This window comes from Capra hircus, chromosome 4 (genome assembly GCF_001704415.2).
Source record: "Capra hircus breed San Clemente chromosome 4, ASM170441v1, whole genome shotgun sequence".
NCBI classification, from domain to species: Eukaryota; Metazoa; Chordata; class Mammalia; order Artiodactyla; family Bovidae; genus Capra; species Capra hircus.
Window position 1 is genome coordinate 21845475 of NC_030811.1, and position 19250 is coordinate 21864724.

General features: G+C 42.4%; 1 protein-coding gene across 4 annotated transcripts in view; it reads right to left on the reverse strand.

Annotated features, from left to right (window-relative positions):
- BPGM (bisphosphoglycerate mutase) overlaps positions 301–19250 on the reverse strand; it is a 31568-nt gene continuing 12618 nt past the window's right edge. For all 4 annotated transcript variants that reach the window (XM_005679489.3, XM_018046913.1, XM_018046912.1 and 1 more), the window contains one exon: positions 301–2508. In XM_005679489.3, coding sequence (XP_005679546.1) covers positions 2330–2508 — 179 coding nt within the window. In that variant the 3' untranslated portion in view covers positions 301–2329. The remainder of the gene's footprint in view (positions 2509–19250) is intronic.

Below are 19250 nucleotides of genomic sequence, written 5' to 3' on the forward strand. Positions count from 1 at the left end.
TAACAAGCATTACAGCCTGGGTAGAAGAAACTTGTCTAGGTGATTCCAAGGCAAGCCAAACCTGGCCTGCCAAGGACCAAATTTCCAGATGAGCTATCATTTTTTACATTGAAAAAATTCCCCCTTTTTATGGCCCCAGCTTGACATAGTACAGAGGATACCAAGGACTCAGGTTAGGCATACTTCAAGGTACCTACATTAAAAATCCTGAATACTTTGTAAACCATGCAAAGTAAACAAGTTCGCTAGGTGGTCTCAAGGTTGACGTGCTAAAGTTGTTAAAGATAATTGTACATCAAGTTTTCATAAATATCTCTTTATTTCAGCCAAGATCTCAAAAACAATAAAACCAAAATTGTACCAGAATGTGTCAGCAACAATTATCCCTCTCTGAGGAGGTCTGTGAGATTCCAAAGTGACTGAGTGTGAGCACAGCTTTGTGTACGGGAGCAATCATGCTGCTGGGGGTCCTCTGGAGGTGGATGTCTAGAGGTGGGATGAGGGAAGAATCCAAATCTGGGATCTTGAGCTGCTTTAAGACATGGTCACCACTTGGGCTAGAAAATTCAGATGCCAGTTCCAGAAATAAAGCTGTTCAAAAATGGTCTGAGTTGAAGTTTAGCCATAGGTTTGGAATTCTAGGAAGAGACGGTAGTTGTGTTCGCGACCCTGATTTATCTGAATTATAAAGTGTGCTATTTGGTTGGGCAACAGGACTGTGAAAAGAAGGATGGCAGCAGAAAATACAGTAATTGGTCAAGAATGTCAAGTAGCCACATTTCACGTCCTTACGCATGGCAGATGTGGACAGCTGTGAGCAAACCATGTTCTTTTCAGCCATCTTTTTCAGCTGATGCTCTAAGTCTTCATTTTTTATCTTTTGGCTACACTGCACAGCACGTGGGGTCTTAGTTCCCTGACCAGGGATGAAATGTGTGTCCCCTACATTGGAAGTTCAGAGTCATAACCACTGGACTGCCAGGAAAGTCCCTCTAAATCTTGATTTAAGGATCAGTGGAGACCAAGCAGTGGCAAGGGTTTTATAATTAGTTTCCTTCTAATGCCAATTTTACTATAAAATGGATACAAATAAAATAATCCATCAATGGAAAACCGTGAAAAACTGGTGATACCTGTAATAGCTATTACAGTTGTAAACTGTTAAGATGACTCTATCGTTGAAACGTATGTCACTTGCTTTGATATAAGTCATTAACTTAAATGATGACGTACCTGTCTGCAGCATCTAAAGACATCCTGTATCGTTAAGACTGATGAGCAATCGATCAATCGATCGGTCTGTGGCCCACCCTGAGTACTGTAGACTATGCACCATAATGTTTTGCCCTCAGCAGATAAAGAACAAATGTACGTTGACGAGCGCCGGTATACCATTTCCCATATTCAAACAAAGGAAATTACACCCACTATACTCTAACTTCACCCTGACCCAAACTTCAATTTGTAGAGAATTAAGCATGTCTGTGTTGAAACAAGTACAGCTCTTTGTGTTACAGGAAGATGAAAGCAGAGACTAATTCAGAAGCCTGTACTTAATACTTATGAATCATATGGAAATACTTTGGGGGTACCACTTTCAGACATGGAACTTATTTTTAAATGAATTTTAAGGAGCCCAAGATTAATGTTTAAAAACAAAAGAGAACATGAACAGCTATGGCTGTCTATATGCTGCTAATTCCAGCAGCTAGAGAGAAATTCCACCAGACGTCAAACAGGATGTCTCTGGACTAGAGAAGAGGCAAAGGGCCTTGCTGTTTGTAAGAATCCATATGTGACTCTCCCATTTAATGGGCCTCTGGTCTTACCTATCAGAGTACCCCTTTTCCTTGAGGAAAAGACTAGTAATAAATACTTAAGTAGAGTATATTATCTAATATCTTTTATTGTCATCCCAGAAATTTTCTATAAATACAAACGTCTTATTGAAGTGAAGGTCTGTCGATAGTGACTCAATATTGATTTATGAATGAGGATGACCTTGAACTTAACCTTCACTTGTTGCTTTCCCATCTCAGAAACTTAGGACACTGATTAAGCCCCACTGGTGACTAACTTAGTGATTAATTAAAAGGAGGCCAGCAGGGGTTAGCGCATAAGGCTATGCCATAAGCACTTGGGCATCCTAAAGCCTTTAACTGGGCCAACGTTAAGTTACCTAATTACCTCTACAAACTCTACCCCACAGCCTAGATCTGGAAAAATCAGGTGGGGAGACAAAAAAAAAAAAAAAGAAAGCGAGATGAGCACCCGTAACACACCGCATGCCACTCCTGCAGCTATTCCCAGCCAGCACGTGGGAAAGACTTTATTTGTCAGCTCGTTTCACTTTTCCTTGATCGTCAACTTTCTTAATGGCCGCTTGGATAGCCTCTTGGTCGCCCAGGAACTGGTGAGGCCCAACAGTATGCAGGTTCTCGTCGAGTTCCAGGAGAATGGGGACCCCAGTAGGAAGAGTAATGTTGATAATTTCTTCATCCGAGATACCTGGAGATCAAGAGGGGGAGAAACAAGGCGTTAAAGACAACCCAGGAGGAAGCTCTGGTTACGTGTTTAAGTGCACATTTACTTAGTCCCACATTAACTGTGTGTTTGGAACCATGCCAGATACTGAAGGCTTCCAGCTATGGTCACTGGAAGCCAAGGACATCCCAGAAGATTAAGAAAGAAAGAAAGATGAGACAGAAATTTACATTACATCAAATCTTAGGAAAATATGTTTTGGGGCAACCTGTTCCTGGTTGCTTCCTAACTAAATGATTGACAGTTCTCGTCCTCTTGCCCTTTAACATTCCAACTGCTGGGAGAGCAAGGTTGGGATCTGAGTTCCCAGACCAGGGATTAAACCCACAGCCTTGGCAATGAAGGCGTGGAGTCCTTAGCCACTGGACCACCAGGCAATTCCATCAGATCTTTTTTAAGTAACCTGAATCATAGGTTGTTCAACTTTGACCAGAAGAGCTGGAGTTGTAGGAAGGGTAGTAGCAGCCATGGTGGTTATAGGTTTTTTTGGCTTTTTTTTTTATGAGTGCTTTAAACGATAAATAGCTAATGTACATTCCACATGCCAGGTACTTTTCGAAGTACTTTATGTGTGTTAACTTGTTTAATCAGATATGCACTATTATTTTTCCATGTAACAATTTTGACACAGAGAGGCTAAACAAACAATTCAAGATCACACAGGCTGTAAACAGCAAAGCCTGCATTTAAACCTAGGTGAGGAGAGTGAAAAAGTTGGCTTAAAGCTCAACATTCAGAAAAATAAGATCATGACATCCGGTCCCATCACTTCATGGCAAACAGAGGGGAAAACAGTGGAAACAGTGGCTGACTTTATTTTTCTGAGCTCCAAAATCACTGCAGATGGTGACTGCAGCCATGAAATTAAAAGACACTTACTCCTTGGAAGGAAAGTTATAACCAACCCAGACAGCATATTGAAAAGCAGAGACATTACTTTGTCAAAAAAGGTCCATCTAGTCAAGGCTATGGTTTTTCCAGTGGTCATGTACGGATGTGAGAGTTGAACTGTGAAGAAAGCTGAGCACCAAAAAATTGATGCTTTTGAACTGTGGTGCTGGATAAGACTCTTGAGAGTCCCTTGGACTGCAAGGAGATCCAACCAATCCATCCTAAAGGAGATCAGCCCTGGGTGTTCATTGGAAGGACTGATGTTGAAGCTGAAACTCCAATCCTTTGGCCACCTGATGTGAAGAGCTGACTCATTTGAAAAGACCTGGATGCTAGGAGGGATTGGGGGCAGGAGGAGAAGGGGACGACAGAGGATGAGATGGTTGGATGGCATCACTGACTCGATGAATGTGAGTTTGAGTGAACTCCAGGAGTTGGTGATGGACAGGGAGGCCTGGCGTCCTGCGGTTCATTGGTTCGCAAAGAGTTGGACACAACTGAGCGACTGAACTGAACTCAGCCTAGGTGTCTGTAATTAGAATACAATGTTTCTCAAGTTTCTCTGATTCCAAATGGACAAAAAGAAGAGAGGAGACCTGAACAGATGGAGTCAAGCTAATTAAAAGGTAACGAAAGTGTTCAAATTATCTGCTTTAAAAATAGACATTTATTATATAGACTTCTAAACTCTAACCATATGCTTCTGTGCTATATTAACAGAAAGGACCTAGGTAGAGCAAGTTCTGAGGCAAGTTCAAGGGTCCTCCTTTACCTGGAAGGTGAGAACGGCAGAATAAGGTAGTGGCAGTTAGTTATCAATGCACTCTGGCGTTTTTATTAACCAATGGTCATAACTCGGAGGCCCTCTCTGGGCCTCCACTGCCCCTGTCTAACTAAAAAAAGAAACACACGCTCTTCTCTACCACCATGACAAAGGCTGTGAGGTAGAAGGAATGGACTTAAAAAGAGAACATACATGAAGGAGGACAGCACAAAAGGTATTTCTTCTTTCTCCACTAGGAGTTCTCTTCTAGGCTGAAGATGTAAACAGTAGGCTGCTAACACACTACTTTGCCCTGCGGAGCCCCCACCCTCACAGTGCAACCCTACCTAAGATTACCACTCCAAACCAAAGCTGGCAAGAACGAACAAATTCAGACCAGACAGCCAGCTGTTTAGCTGGGAGATGACTGCCTTGGATTTTAGGAGCCCTCGGGCTCCGTCAGGTCAGATCTGTCAGCTGGACGCACAGCAGCTGCCACATGCAACCCCTGGAGACAGTCAGAGCAGAATGCAACAGCACGTGGTTTAGAGCCAGGTGACCGCTAAGGATAGAGAGAAACTGAAATCCTAATACATTGTAAATTAAGAGTATAAGATCCTGTGGAATCTTTGGAAAACAGTCTGGCAATTCTTCAAACAGGTAAACTCAGGATTACCATGGGACCCAGCAATTTTACTCCTAGGTACACATCCAAGAGAAATGCAAACGTATGTCCACACAAAAACCCATACCCGAACCCTCAGAGCAGCATCATTCATAAGACATAAAAGATGGAAACAGCCTAAAAGCCCACCAACTGATGAACGGATGAATTAAATGGGGTAGATCCAAACAATGGGTTATTATTTGGCAATGAAAAGGAATGAAGTGCTGCCGCTGCTGCTAAGCCGCTCCAGTCGTGTCCGACTCTGTGCGAACTCACAGATGGCAGCACACCAGGCTCCCCCGTCCCTGGGAGTCTCCAGGCAAGAACACTGGAGTGGGTTGCCATTTCCTTCTCCAGTGCATGAAACTGAAAAGTGAAAGTGAAGTCGCTCAGTCACGTCCGACTCGTAGCAACCGCATGGACTGTAGCCCACCAGGCTCCTCCATCCATGGGATTTTCCAGGCAAGAGTACTGGAGTTGGGTGCCATTGCCTTCTCCGGAATGAAGTGCTGATACATGCTAAGCATTGATGACCCCTGGAAACAGTATGCTAAGTAAAAGAAGCCAGTCACAAAGGAGTATATACTGCATGATTCCATTTATACCCAATGGTGCCTTCCCAAGATGGTTCAGCAGGTAAAGAATCCACCTTCCAATGCAGGAGACACAGGAGACATGGGTTTGATCCCTGGGCCAAGAAGATCCTCTGGAAGAGGCCATGGCAACCCACTCCAGTATCCTTGCCTGGAGAATCCCACAGGCAGAGAACCTGGTAGGCTACAATCCAAACGATCACAAAGAGTCGGACATGGCTGAGCAACGAAGCACGCACGAGGGCCAGAACTGGCAAATCTAAAACGGTGACATAAATAGACGTGTAGTTGCTTAGGGCCAGAGGGGATGGGAGGACTGCGCACTGACAGCCAGGTATGGGGTGTTTGTCTTTTTTTGAGGGTAATGAAAATGTTCTGAAACTGACTGTGCTGGTAGATGGACAGCTCTGCGAATAAACAATTCTGTGAAAAGCCACTGAATTATATACTTTAAATGGGTGAACTGTATGGCATGTGAATTGTATCTCTAGAAAGATGTCTGAAAAACTACTGAACAGATCCACAGAAGTTTACAGTTCAAATCACAAGACAGTAAAACTGGACTTTTTAAAAAGTTTCCAAATTCCAGGACTTCAGCTCTGGTCATCTGACTTGTCGATGGCTATTTCCACCTCAGTACTAGGAGAGAGGAGAATGTTTATGTCCATGTTCTGCCCTTGTGAAGGGCTGGGTGATAACTGGACGCCAGAACCTAGTGGTCTCATGTTTTCAAGACTAGTACAGGGATGAATGGGCTTCGCCTGTGGCTCAGCAGTAAAGCATCCACCTGCAGTGCAGTAGACCAGGGCTCGATCCCTGGGTTGGGAAGATCCCCTGGAGAAGGAAATGGCAATCACTCTAGTATTCTTGCCTGGGAAATCCCATGGACAGAGGAGCCTGGCACGCTACAGTCCACAGGGTCGCAAAAGAGTAGGACATAACTTGGTGACTAAACAACAATAACAGGGATGAACTGACTTGTCCGATCCCCTTGAAATAGCTAACACACGGGGATTATCATGGGCCAGGGTTAGGGGTTATGATGTGACCTCAGAGAAAAGTGCTAGGTCTTTGGCAAGGGTCAAGGGGCACATGTGGAACTCATCTGACTATGGCCTCAGATCTAACCAGGTGTAACAAGTGTTATTTTCAAGAGCGTTACTCTCAAGCTCATGCTTACGGCTTAGATAACAACCCGGCTATGCGTGGGACCAAATGAAAGAGCAAACTAAACAAAAGGCCACAAGAACTACAATATCTCACCTATAAAGAAAGGAGAGTTCAACAAAAACAGAAATATTTCCAATAAATAAAGCTGACATTCCACTTTAATGGCTACTCAAGCCATTCACAGAGCAGACTAATTACTTACAAATATTTAAAATACTTAGACCGCTTAATAATCAGTCAACAGACTTAGTGACTGACACTTTAAAAAAGCAAATTAGGAAAAACCACAATGAAGCCATTACTCATTGCTCAATTTTGGCATAAGCCACATTCTTTGTCCTGAGAGAGTTAAGCAAGCAGAACTCCTAAGGCTAAAAAATGCATCTGCGTTGGATTAAATCAAACTGAATCAATACTATATTATGCAATATCATATTACAAATGTATTAACCAGAACATCATATGAAAGTTATAATGAGTGACCAGATATCACATGCTCCATCTGATAATGGGTTCAGATTGTTTTAAAAGGCATCTAAGAATGTTCTGAACTGAAATACCTAATCCCGCATCAACCCCTTCACCAACTCCCGACTGTTGTCTTTAATTCTTGAATCTTCCATGTAGGAGCATCTGAAAGGTAACTGCAATCCATTTTAATGACTGGGATATTTCAACTAAGAAATAATGAAAGTTTGATGGTAAGTCAAAGGAGTAACTCAAAGCCAATATGGGAAGAAATCTAAACAACTTAATTCTCTGCACACAGGACCGACTTCAAAAAATCAAGACTGTATCTACAATGATTCCCCTGACCACTGAGCTGGAACAGGAACCATGGACAGTCATGAAGATCCCCACACAGATATACAGCACTACCCCTCTGCCTTCTATCAGCGGAGGATGAGCAAATACTCACTTCTCCCACCAGGATTGTAAGACAATGTTTTAGCCACTCTTGTGATGTTCATGCTTTAGAACGGGGCCTTATGCAAGAATTTAGTAATGTTTGTTCAACTGTAAGGAATTTTATTATGTGTTGGCTGCTAGAATCTGGAACTTTTTTAGCTTAATGATCTGATATTACAACTATATGAATTAAGTAAAGGCTGTTAGGAATAGAATGTTAACAAAAACTCTAAGACATATAGTCTGTACATGAAAGCACTCAGAGGACTATGTCGGAGGTACATTTCAGTTGCTCAGTCGTGTCCGACTCTTTGCCACCCCATGAATCACAGCATGCCAGGCCTCCCTGTCCATCACCAACTCCCGGAGTTCACTCAGACTCATGTCCATCGAGTCAGTGATGCCATCCAGCCATCTCATCCTCTGTCATCCCCTTCTCCTCTTGCCCCCAATCCCTCCCAGCATCAGAGTCTTTTCCAACGAGTCAGCTCTTCGCATGAGGTGGCCAAAGTACTGGAGTTTCAGCTTTAGCATCATTTCTTCCAAAGAAATCCCAGGGCTGATCTCCTTCAGAATGGACTGGTTGGATCTCCTTGCAGTCCAAGGGACTCTCAAGAGTGTTCTCCAACACCACAGTTCAAAAGCATCAATTCTTCGGTGCTCAGCGTTCTTCACAGTCCAACTCTCACATCCATACATGACCACTGGAAAAACCATAGCCTTGACTAGACGGACCTTTGTTGGCAAAGTAATGTCTCTGCTTTTGAATATGCTATCTAGGTTGGTCATAACTTTTCTTCCAACGAGTAAGCATCTTTCAATTTCAGGAGGTACAGTACTGGCCAAATTTCAGGAGATGGAAACAGAGACTCACAGTGTGCCTCGTAAGTACAGACTTTGCAGTTCCAAGTCCAGGCGCTGCATCCTGGTACCAAGGATATACAGCACCGGACTTAACAGATCCTTGGCACACGGCTGAAATGAATGAACCTGAACTCTCTAAGCTTTCAAATTAAATCTAGTCCCCTACTGCTGAAGCTCTGACTAAAGATTGTGATTCCTTTATTACCTTTTTAAGGAAAAAAAAGAGAGATGGTCAAAAAGGTTGAAGAAAAAGTCATTTGTATTTAGTGCACAAACAGCAAACAACTGAAATGAAATCTGTCTTCTATATATTTTCTTTGGTTTTCTCCAAAGAGTTTGCCCCAAATCTTTGAATATCAGGAAACAAGAGAAAAGAGGTTTGGGGAGACAGATCTATACAGGACAACGTGCACGTGCGTGCTCAGTTACTTCAGTAGTGTCCAACTCTTTGTGACCCCATGGACTGTAGCCTGCCAGGCTCCTCTGTCCATGAGATTTTCCAGGCAAGAATACTGAAGTGAGTTGCCATGTCCCCCTCTAGGAGATCTTCCTGACCCAGAGATCGAACCCATGTCTCTTGTGTCTCCTGCATTGGCAAGTGGGTTCTTTACCATTAGTGCTACCTGGGCAGCCCTGAGAAACCCCAATTCCATGATGTATATTTTTGGGAATCAGAGAAAGAGGGCAAAACTCTGATCAAATTATACAAATGTGAGGTGCCCCCCGTGCCCCCCTTCCTTTTCCCAATCACATCAGTCACAATTAAAACTCCACTGACAGTGACTTGTGATGAGAGTTCTGTATTCTTCTATTGCCAAAATAAGAGCTGACACAAGATTCTGAATTTCATATATGGTCCACCTACTTTTATTTCTTTTAGGTTTGAATACTATCCACGTACAACTTAAAAGACTGGCCAGGGGACAATTAGAACTTGGTTATTTGAGTAGTGTAACATGATGATAACATAACGGCCTCTGATTTAGAATAAGGCAGAGAGTAGAATCCATCCTACATCCAATTTTATAGTTAAATGGTTTAGGTTTCTATAAATCAATTATAATACGAGAAAGCTTAACCATACCACAAGATAAGCATTTGCTTCACAGAAGAGAGGCCTGACTTTGCTACTTCTGAAAATATCCCACAAAATGCCAAAGGTGACTGGTCAGTCAGTCCCCGTCCCCACAGCAAGTCCCAGCTGACCTTTCCTCCTTCAGTCTCTAATTTCACTCCATCACTTCTTTGCCTTGTTATGTGTGCAGCTGCACACAGTTCTTCAGTGGGGCAAGCCTATCTTGCATGCCACGTTTACTCCAAACTTGAAACTGCCTAGTCCTTTCTTGAACCCAGACTAAACAATCTACTTCCGCTGGCAACATGCAGACTACATCCAATGCTTCAGTTCAGTACCTCGCTTCTCCTCCAATGTGGGCCGGCAGGAAACAAACAGGAAGTGGCTCTGCCAACCACAGAGAAAGAAACACACACCCGTCTGGAATGCGAAGGAACAGGGAGCTATTAGATACTAAGCCTGGGCTAGGAGTCATCGTGGTAGCAGCTGGTGAGAGGTGGGCCCTGCTGTAATCTTGACTTCTTAGTACAGCATGGGTAGTTGTTTATGCTGTTAAAAATCAATAAAGCAGTCCTTCACGTAGAGGTTTTCTTACTATATAGTACTTCACATATTTAAGTCTTCTTTCTTCTGAAGGAATTAAGAACTACTATAAAGTTAAAAGTAAAGCAGTTCATGTCACTATGCCAAACTGAAAGCCTTTGCAGAAAGAAGGAAACTATCAACAAACCAAAGGGCAGCATTCTGAATGGGGAAAGATATCTGCAAAGTGATACATCCGATAAGGGGTTCATAGCCAAAGTAGACAAGGAATTCAAACAATTCAGCATCACACACACACACAAAAAACAAGCAACCTGGTTAAGAAATGGGCAGGGGACCTGAATAGATGTTTCCCAAAGGAGAAATGCAGATGGCCAACAGACACATAAATAGACGCTCAGCTGTACTAAACAGCAGCGAAATGCAAATTAGAACCACAGTGAGATACCACCTCACACCTGAGTGGCTATCTTCAGAAGGACAACAAATAACCACTGCCGGCAAAGATGTGGAGAAAAGGGGACCCTGTGCACTGCTGGCAGGATTGTAAATTGGTGCAGCCATTATGGAAAGCAATACGCAGGTTTTTCAAAACATTAAAAATAGAGCCACTATATGATCTAGCAATTTCACTTCTGGGTATTTATCCAAAGAAAACAAAAACACTAATTCAAAAAAAAAAAAATACATGCAAACCAATGTTCACTGGAACATTATTTATAATAGTCAAGAAATGGAAGCCACCTAACTATTCATTGATAAAATAATGGATAAACAAGACGTGGTGCATATACACAATGAAACATTACTCAGTAATAAAAAAGATAGCTTGCCATTTGTGACAATATGGATGGATCTAGAGGGTATTACGCTAAATGAAATCAGGCAGAGAAAGACAAATACCATGTGATCTCACATGAGAAATCTAAAAATCCAACCAAACAAAACAAAATGAAAACAATCAATGATTGTTCCAATGAAAATTTAAAAACATGACTTACAGGCTTCCCTGGTGGCTCAGTGGTAAAGAGTCCACCTGCCAATGCAGGAGACACGGGTTCAATCCCTGGTCCGGGAAGATCCCACATGTAGTGGAAAAACTAACCCCACGCATCAACAACAACTGAGCCCACGCGCTGCAACTACTGGAGGCCATGCACCCTCAAGCCTGTGTTCTGCAACAAGAGAAGCCAGCGCAATGAGAAACCCACACGTTGCAACCAGGGAGCAGCCCCCTCTCGCCACAGCTTAAGAAGAGCCCACGTAGCAGCAAAGACCCAGCACAGCCAGAAATAAATTTTAAAAATGAAAAAACATGACTTGGCTACACTAAATAGCAGAGTAAGACACAGAAACAAAGGAAGTAAGTTCCAGTAAGTTCAAACACTTGTTCTAATTCCTACCAGAAACATGTATGCAAAATGCCTAGAACTGTGTTTAGCGCACAGCATGCACTCAAAAAAGGGCCATCTTGTATAGCTGTACCAGGGAGCGTCATTCACAACCCACAATGTAAAACCATAATAATATAAGACTCAATTAGTTGCATGAAATTATCTTTTTATACTTTACTTGCCAAAGACACTCGAGTCAGCTTCTCATAACAGTATTCCAAACAGAATAGATCAAGGGAAGGGCTACTTTTCAGGAAAAAAAAAACAAAACAGCTCAGGTGGTAAGTATCCTGTGGACAGAGGAGCCTGGTGGGCTGCCGTCTACGGGGTTGCGCAGAGTCGGACACGACTGAAGCGACTTAGCAGGAGCAGCAGCAGCAGCATGTGGTAAGGGGAGACTTAGTGAACTGGGTTTGGGCTTCGTTCACAACCCCACCTACTTACCATGGTCACGGCTAAGCTGTGAGATCTGTCTGGGTTTTACTTTAATTCAACAGCACCTGCCTTCTTTCCCACAGGAAGGATTTGACTGACTGTAGGATAGAACCAGGAGAAGGAAACGGCAACCCACTCTAGTGTTCTTGCCTAGAGAATCCTGTGGACAGAGGAGCCTAGTGGGCTGCTGTCCATGGGGTCGCATAGAGTCGGACATGACTGAGTCAGACACGACTGAGTGACTTCACTTTCACTTTTCAGATTCATGCATTGGAGAAGGAGATGGCAACCTACTCCAGCGTTCTTGCCTGGAGAATCCCAGGGACCGAGGAGCCTGATGGGCTGCTGTCTACGGGGTTGCACAGAGTCAGACATGACTGAAGTGGCTTAGCAGCAGCAGCAGCAGGATAAAATCATAGCATCAAATATTTGAGAAACAAAATAACATCTTAGGAACTTTCTCCATTATCGGGGTATATACAATCTAGAGTAGATGAGTAACGTGTATACTCTTAGCCAAAAGATCTTAAGGCCCTTGGAGACTTCAGGGCGGACCAATTTCCCAATTCGTTCCATGACTGGCTTATCATTCTTTCCAATCCAAAGTTACAATAAGGTATTTCTATAAGACAGTATGCTGTCATCAATTCTATCAGTTACCGTACTCTGTCCAACAGAAGGTAAGATGCTTTTAAGTGTGTCAAACAATTTAAGAACAATATGGGGGGAAATTGCCCACTTCCTTGAAAGATCCTGTTTGAAGGGGAGAATTTTACATAAACATATCTAGAAAACAGGACTAGGATTAAGATCAGTCTACAACAACATTCACGTTTACCTTTGTGACCAATGCAAAGAATTTAGCAACTTTTGTACTTATAGGGAATATGGAATCTGGTCACACCCATTTCAAAGATTCATTCTTAATACAGATGAATAACCTTTATAATAAGATGACCATATAATTTATCATCCAAGCTGGGGCACTTTAGAAAGTGAAAGGAGATGCTGTGAATAACTGTACCAGGGTAACAGACATTAATCAAAAACAGGGGGATGTATGGTAATATAAATTCACAGTAAAAATAAATTAGCAATTAAGATGGTAAATTTTATGGCTTTTCAAAAAAATATCTTCACTGTTGCGTGAGGGCTTTCTCTGGTTGCAGCAAGTGGGACCTACTCTCCAGTCTGGGGCACACGCTTCTCACTGTGGCGGCTTCTCGTCGCAGAGCGCAGCCTCCTGGCACACGGGCTCAGCAGTTGTGACTCATGGGCTTAGTTGGCCCCACCACACGCGGAATCTTCCTGGGCCAGGGATTGAACCCGTGTCCCCTCCACTGGCAGGCAGATTCTTAACCACTGAACCACCAGGGAAGTCCTTTACACTTCTTTAACATAATAAGCACATATACACACAAATAAATTGGCCAGTCATCTTTTTCTATTAGGAAAATCTTAAAGTAAGGGTATGTGTGCCTCTTGCTCAGTCATGTCCGACTCTCTGCAACCCCATGGACTGTAGACCACCAGACTCCTCTGCCTATGGAGTTTTCCAGGCAGGAATACTGGAGTGGGTTGCCTCTTTCTACTCTAGGGGATCTTCCTGACTCACAGACTGAACCCTCGTCTCCTATATCTCCTGCATTGGCAGGCGAATTCTTTACCATTTCGCCCCTTGGGAAGCCCTTAAAGTAAGCGAGATTCACTTAATTTTTGGAATCTTGGAAAGTCAGTATCTGAATTCAATTTGTTGTTGCTCAGGGGCTCAGTTGTGTCCACCTCTGTGGCCCCAAAGGCTGCAGCACGCCAGGCCTCCCTGTCCTGTGCCACCTCCTGGAGCTTGCTCAAACTCATGTCCACTGAGTCTGTGATGCCATCAAACCACCTCGTCCTCTGTCATCCCCTTCTCCTGCCTTCTCTCTTTCCCAGAATCAAGATATTTCCCAAATTCAATAGAACTTTTTTTTTTTAGATTGAGAATTTATCAAGTACCACATGAAAATTAGGTCTCCTAACCTTCCAAGAAGATCCACCAGCAAAGCAGGAGACCCTGGTTAGATCTCTGGGTTGGGAAGAACCCTTGGAGAAAAGAACGTCTACCCACTCCAGTATTCTTGCCTGGAGAATTCCATGGACAGAGGAGCCTGGCAAACTATAGTCCATGGGGCCACAAAGAGTTGGACATGACTGAAGTGACTAACACAACACATGTAGCCTTCACCCATGAACTCTCGAAGGTTAATGCCATATAAGATAACTGTTGGTATTCCTATTCCAGTGAGCATATACATCTACAATAAATTTTTTAAAGGGCTGGGATCTCACTAAATTATCAGAAATGACATGGAAGAAATAAACACTTTCTTCTGATCTTTAACAAGTGACTTATGCTTAATTTTTAGAGCTGTGGCATAGAATACCTGGATTTTATTTTTCAACATACACTGTAAGAGAAATTTTAGTAGAGGGAATTAGCATTTAGAGGATTCCTAAAACAAGAGATAACAAATAATTTATGTTGTGATCCTAAAATCTAGTCCAGTCTATTTCCAGCACATTAAGTCATTTTCTTCCATGTTAGGCATGGAAGTTCCTACAGGGAATCTTAGCAACAGCAAAGAACCTTGATGAATCTTAACAACAGTACCACCAGGGGGTACTATAGACCAAAAGGGAACAAAGTTGTTCTCCCACTGATGGGGGAGCCAAGATCACAAACCACTCTTAAGACTTCCCCTGATTCATGTCAATGTATGGCAAAAACCACCACAACAATGTAACGTAATTAGACTCCAATTAAAATAAATAATTTTTTAAAAAAAGACTTCCTATGGACAAACTGCAATCTTCACTCATTCGCTTCCCCAGCTACTGGCTTGTGTCTAATGGTATATTCTGGTTTTTCTGCCAATTTTTCCCCCCCTGAATGTCTGGCATACTTCCTGGTTACCAACCCTACCATTTCTACCTTCCCTATCTTCCTCCCATATACCTCCCTTCTCTTCTCCTGCAGACACCTGCCAGCCTTATACCTTTCTCTACACGTACCTTCTATTCTTTGTATAACTGACCTCTTCGAGCATGAAACCTGCTGTTTTAAATCAGTTATTCCCCAAATGAAAACATTTTCTATACAGCCTGTTTACAGTGATAGGATAGGAGTTATAATTTAAGGGACTACTTCATTAATCTCTGAAAGGTAAGTTAGTTCCATACAATCCAAATTAAAGGAAGAAAGACCTTCACAAGAAAAGTTAAATGAAGCCTAGGAACAAATGCCCACTAATTTCTCACTCAATAGTGTCTGACTCTTTGTGACCCCATGGACTGTCGCCCACCAGGCTCCTCTGTCCATTGGGATTCTCCAGGTAAGAATACTGGAAGGGGTTGCCATTCCCTTCTCCAGGGGATCTTCCTAACCCAGGGATCGAACCCAGGTCTCTTGCATTGCAGGCGGATTCTTTACCATCTGAGACACCAGGGAAGCCTCAGTAATGCCTATAAATCCATTTCTGCCCCAGTGGTCAAAGCTGTGTTTTAATTTTTTAATTTATTCTATATTCCACATCCATGCATATCTCCTTTGTTACCTGTCACTTCCATGTATTTGCCCCAAACTACTGCTTTCCAGGGCTATTTCAAATCCTCTCATTTTTAAATCTCATTGATTATTTTGTAGCTTTAGTAATTCACATACCATACCACATACAACTGACCCATTTAATGTATACAATGGCTTTTAGCATATTAAGAGTTGTGCAAACATCACCACAGTTTTAGAATATTTTCACCACCCCAAAAAGAAACCCTGCATGTATCAGCAGTCACTCTTCACTCCACCCTCTTCCCCTCCAACTCAGTCCCAGGAGACAAACAACCTATTTCATGTCTATATAGATTTGCTTATCCTGGAGATTTTATACCAGTACAGTCCTACAATATGTGATCCTTGTGATTAAGTTCTTTCATGTAATAATGATATCGAAGCTCATCCACATTATAGCATGTTCACTAATTATTTTTAATGCTGAATAATATTTAATTGTATGGACATACTACATATTTCATCTGTCCAATCACCCACTGATGGGCATTTGGGTTGCTTCTACATTTTGTCTTTTATGAATAATGCTGCTTTGAAAGCTTGTGTACAAGTTTTTGTTTGGACATATGTTTTCATTTCTCTTAGGTATTGTTATGAACTTAACTGTATTTCCCCCAAAAAACATATGTTGAAGGTAACCTCCAGCACCTCGGAATGTGATCTCACTTAGAAATGAGTTTTTATAGAGGTAATCATGTCAAAATGAGGTCACTGGGTTAGGCTCCAGTGCAGTATTTTGGGTGTCCTTATAAATAGGAAAATTTGGACAAGATGCAGAGACACACAGGGAGAACCCCCAGTGAAGACGGAGGGCTGCACTGATGCTTCCACGAGCCAGGAACGTGAGGGATGTCTGGCAAACACCAGAAACCACAAGAGGCAAGCCGAGATTCGCTCCTGCAGCCACTAGGGGGAGCAGGGCCCTGCCGATACCCTCGTTTAGGACTTCAGCTCCCAGGACTGTGAGACAGTTATGTTTTTCTAAGCCACCCAGTTAGGGGTCCTGTGTTACAGTCACCCTAGGACTGTATCTAGGGGTAGAACTGTTGGATCATTGTTTCACCATAAAGGAACTGCCAGATTGTTTTCTCAAAAAGCTGTATCATTTGGTTGTTTTCAATAAATTATTAGCGATTTCAAAACCTCCCTCAAATACAGACAGTCAGCTCTTCTATGTGTTACCTTGCCCTTGATGAGTAATTCTCTCTCCAACCCCACCAAGATGGCAGTCCTCCTAACCACAATTTATTAAGCCTTCCTATATTTTTCAAAAAAGAATAATAACAAATGGTTAAATTACCAATGCACTAATAGAAGGGGGTATTAGAGTAAGCTACAGTCGGGGCTGTAGAACAATCTAAGCACTCTAAACGTGAAGATAGGCAAAGAGTAAATAGTACCAGACAGCAGGAAATTGTCTTTAAAAGGAGGATTTCCGAGATGGGGAAGAGAAGAGGATCCGTAAGGAGATGATGGCAGTTTCTCGAAGGAAGGGAATCTGGCCACAGCAAGATCTAAATTCCATCTATGGAAAAAAGGAATCAGTCTGGGGAGAAGAGAATACATCTTCTGGCAGAAACTTTGAAATTCTGAATTTCGGTTTGTTATTCTCCTGAAAGGAGCCTCAACAATAAAGTACTATAATAAACCCAGTAATGATGAAGTTATATATACAGATTTAATCAAATATCTGACTATTCTGAACAAGGAAGAGTAAAACTCTTTATACAGTTGAGTAAATAAGATACACACACATACCCACACATAAACAGATCAAGCACCATGCCTGGCCAATAAAGTTTTTAACAGCTAATAAAGTCTATAGATTTCAGATCTCTGCACAAGGAATGGATGTCAGGTATACAAGTAATGACTTGGCTCTTGGCCATGTTATAAAAATTAGAGGGGGAAAAAAACACATGCTAAAAGGTTTACATTAAAATCTCATAAAGATCATTTTGTTAACAATAACCTATCTTCATTTATTTCATGTGCAATGTCAACCTTTTCATTTTCACAGCCTCGTATAGAAAAGCAAAGCAGAATGAAAAGAGAATGTTGGAGAAATGCATTCTAATGCCAGTGAGCTAACTGCTGACAGTGACAAGAGACAGGAAAACACCAGAGCCCATCACACAAAAGGCACAACCATCCAGGATTATTTGGGAAACAAGCGCATCAAGGCTGTATGTTGTCACCCTGCTTATTTAACTTATATGCAGAGCACATCATGCAAAAAATGCTGGGCTGCATGAGGCACAAGCTGGAATCAAGAATGCAGGGAGAAATATTAATAACCTCAGATATGCAGAGGACACCACCCTTATGGCAGAAAGCGAAGAGGAACGAAAGAGCCTCTTGACGATGGTGAAAGAAGAGAGTGAAAAAGCTGGCTTAAAGCTCAACATTCAAACAACTAAGATCATGGCATCGGGTCCCATCACTTCATGGCAAATACATGGGGAAACAATGGAAACAGTGACAGACTTTATTTTCTTGGGCTCCAAAATCACTGCAGATGGTGACTACAGTCATGAAATTAAAAGACGCTTGCTCCTTGGAAGAAAAGCTATGACAAACCTAGACAGTGTATTAAAAAGCAGAGACATTGACGACAAAGGTTCATATAGTCAAAGCTATGGTTTGTTCAGCAGTCATGTATGGATGTGAGAGTTGGACCATACAGAAGGCTGAGCACCAAAGAATTGATGCTTTTGAACTGTGGTGTTGAAGAAGACTCTTGAGAGTCCCTTGGACTGCAAGGAGATCCAACCAGCCCATCCTAAAGGAGATCCTGAATATTCGTTGGAAGGACTGATGCTGAAGCTCCAATTCTTTGTCCACCTGATGTGAAGAGCTAACTCATTAGAAAAGACCCTGATGCTGGCAAAGATTGAAGGCAGGAGGAGAAGGGGACAACAAAGAAGAAGATGGTTGGATGGCATCACCAACTCGATGGACATGAGCTTGAGCAAGCTCCAGAAGATGGCGAAAGACAGGGAAGCCTGGAGCGCTGCAGTCCATGGGGTCACAAAGAGTTGGACCCCACTGAACAACAACCGGGATTATTGAGTGAAGGGAGAAAGGAGAGAGAAAACCCCTGAAGATGTCACAGTGCAATCACGGTGCCCCAAACTGGTGAGCTTGAGTCCTCTGAAGAGTTCATGTTACTTAAGAGATAGGTAACAACAGTATTTTCTGGAACACAACATCAAGGAATTAAAATTAAAGCTACTGATTATCTCTAATAAGCCATCATTTTCTTTTCCTTCTCCTGAACTTTCTCCCAGTCGATGACTAAATCTGGTCTGGAAAGAGAAGACTGGAACAAAACAATTATCCAGGAAACCTACGTCTGAAAATACAGCAATGGTTGTTTCAAGCTGGAAGAACATAAAATCTATATAATTTTACTTATCGTGAAACACTAAACCAACAACAAAAGAAATGTACCCTGCATACCATTTCTACAGAAACCTCTTCCCTCCCCAGCCTCCTCTCACCTGGTTACAACAAAAGACACATAATCTTTTAAATCAGTGCTTCTCAAGCACTTGGAGAAGCCTAAGCAGCAGTATCAGCATCACCTGAAAGTTCTTTGGAAAAGCAAATTATGGAGCCACACCTCGGGCCTACAGGCTCCAAGAGTGGGGCCAGAAACCAGGGGTGGTCCCAGTGCTCCCTCCCTTCAGGTGATTCTGAGGCTTGCTGAAGTTAGAGCAAATAATACAAACGTAAAAGACCCAGGATTTCTGATAGAACAAAACAATCCTTAAACGACTGAAGCAACAAAAG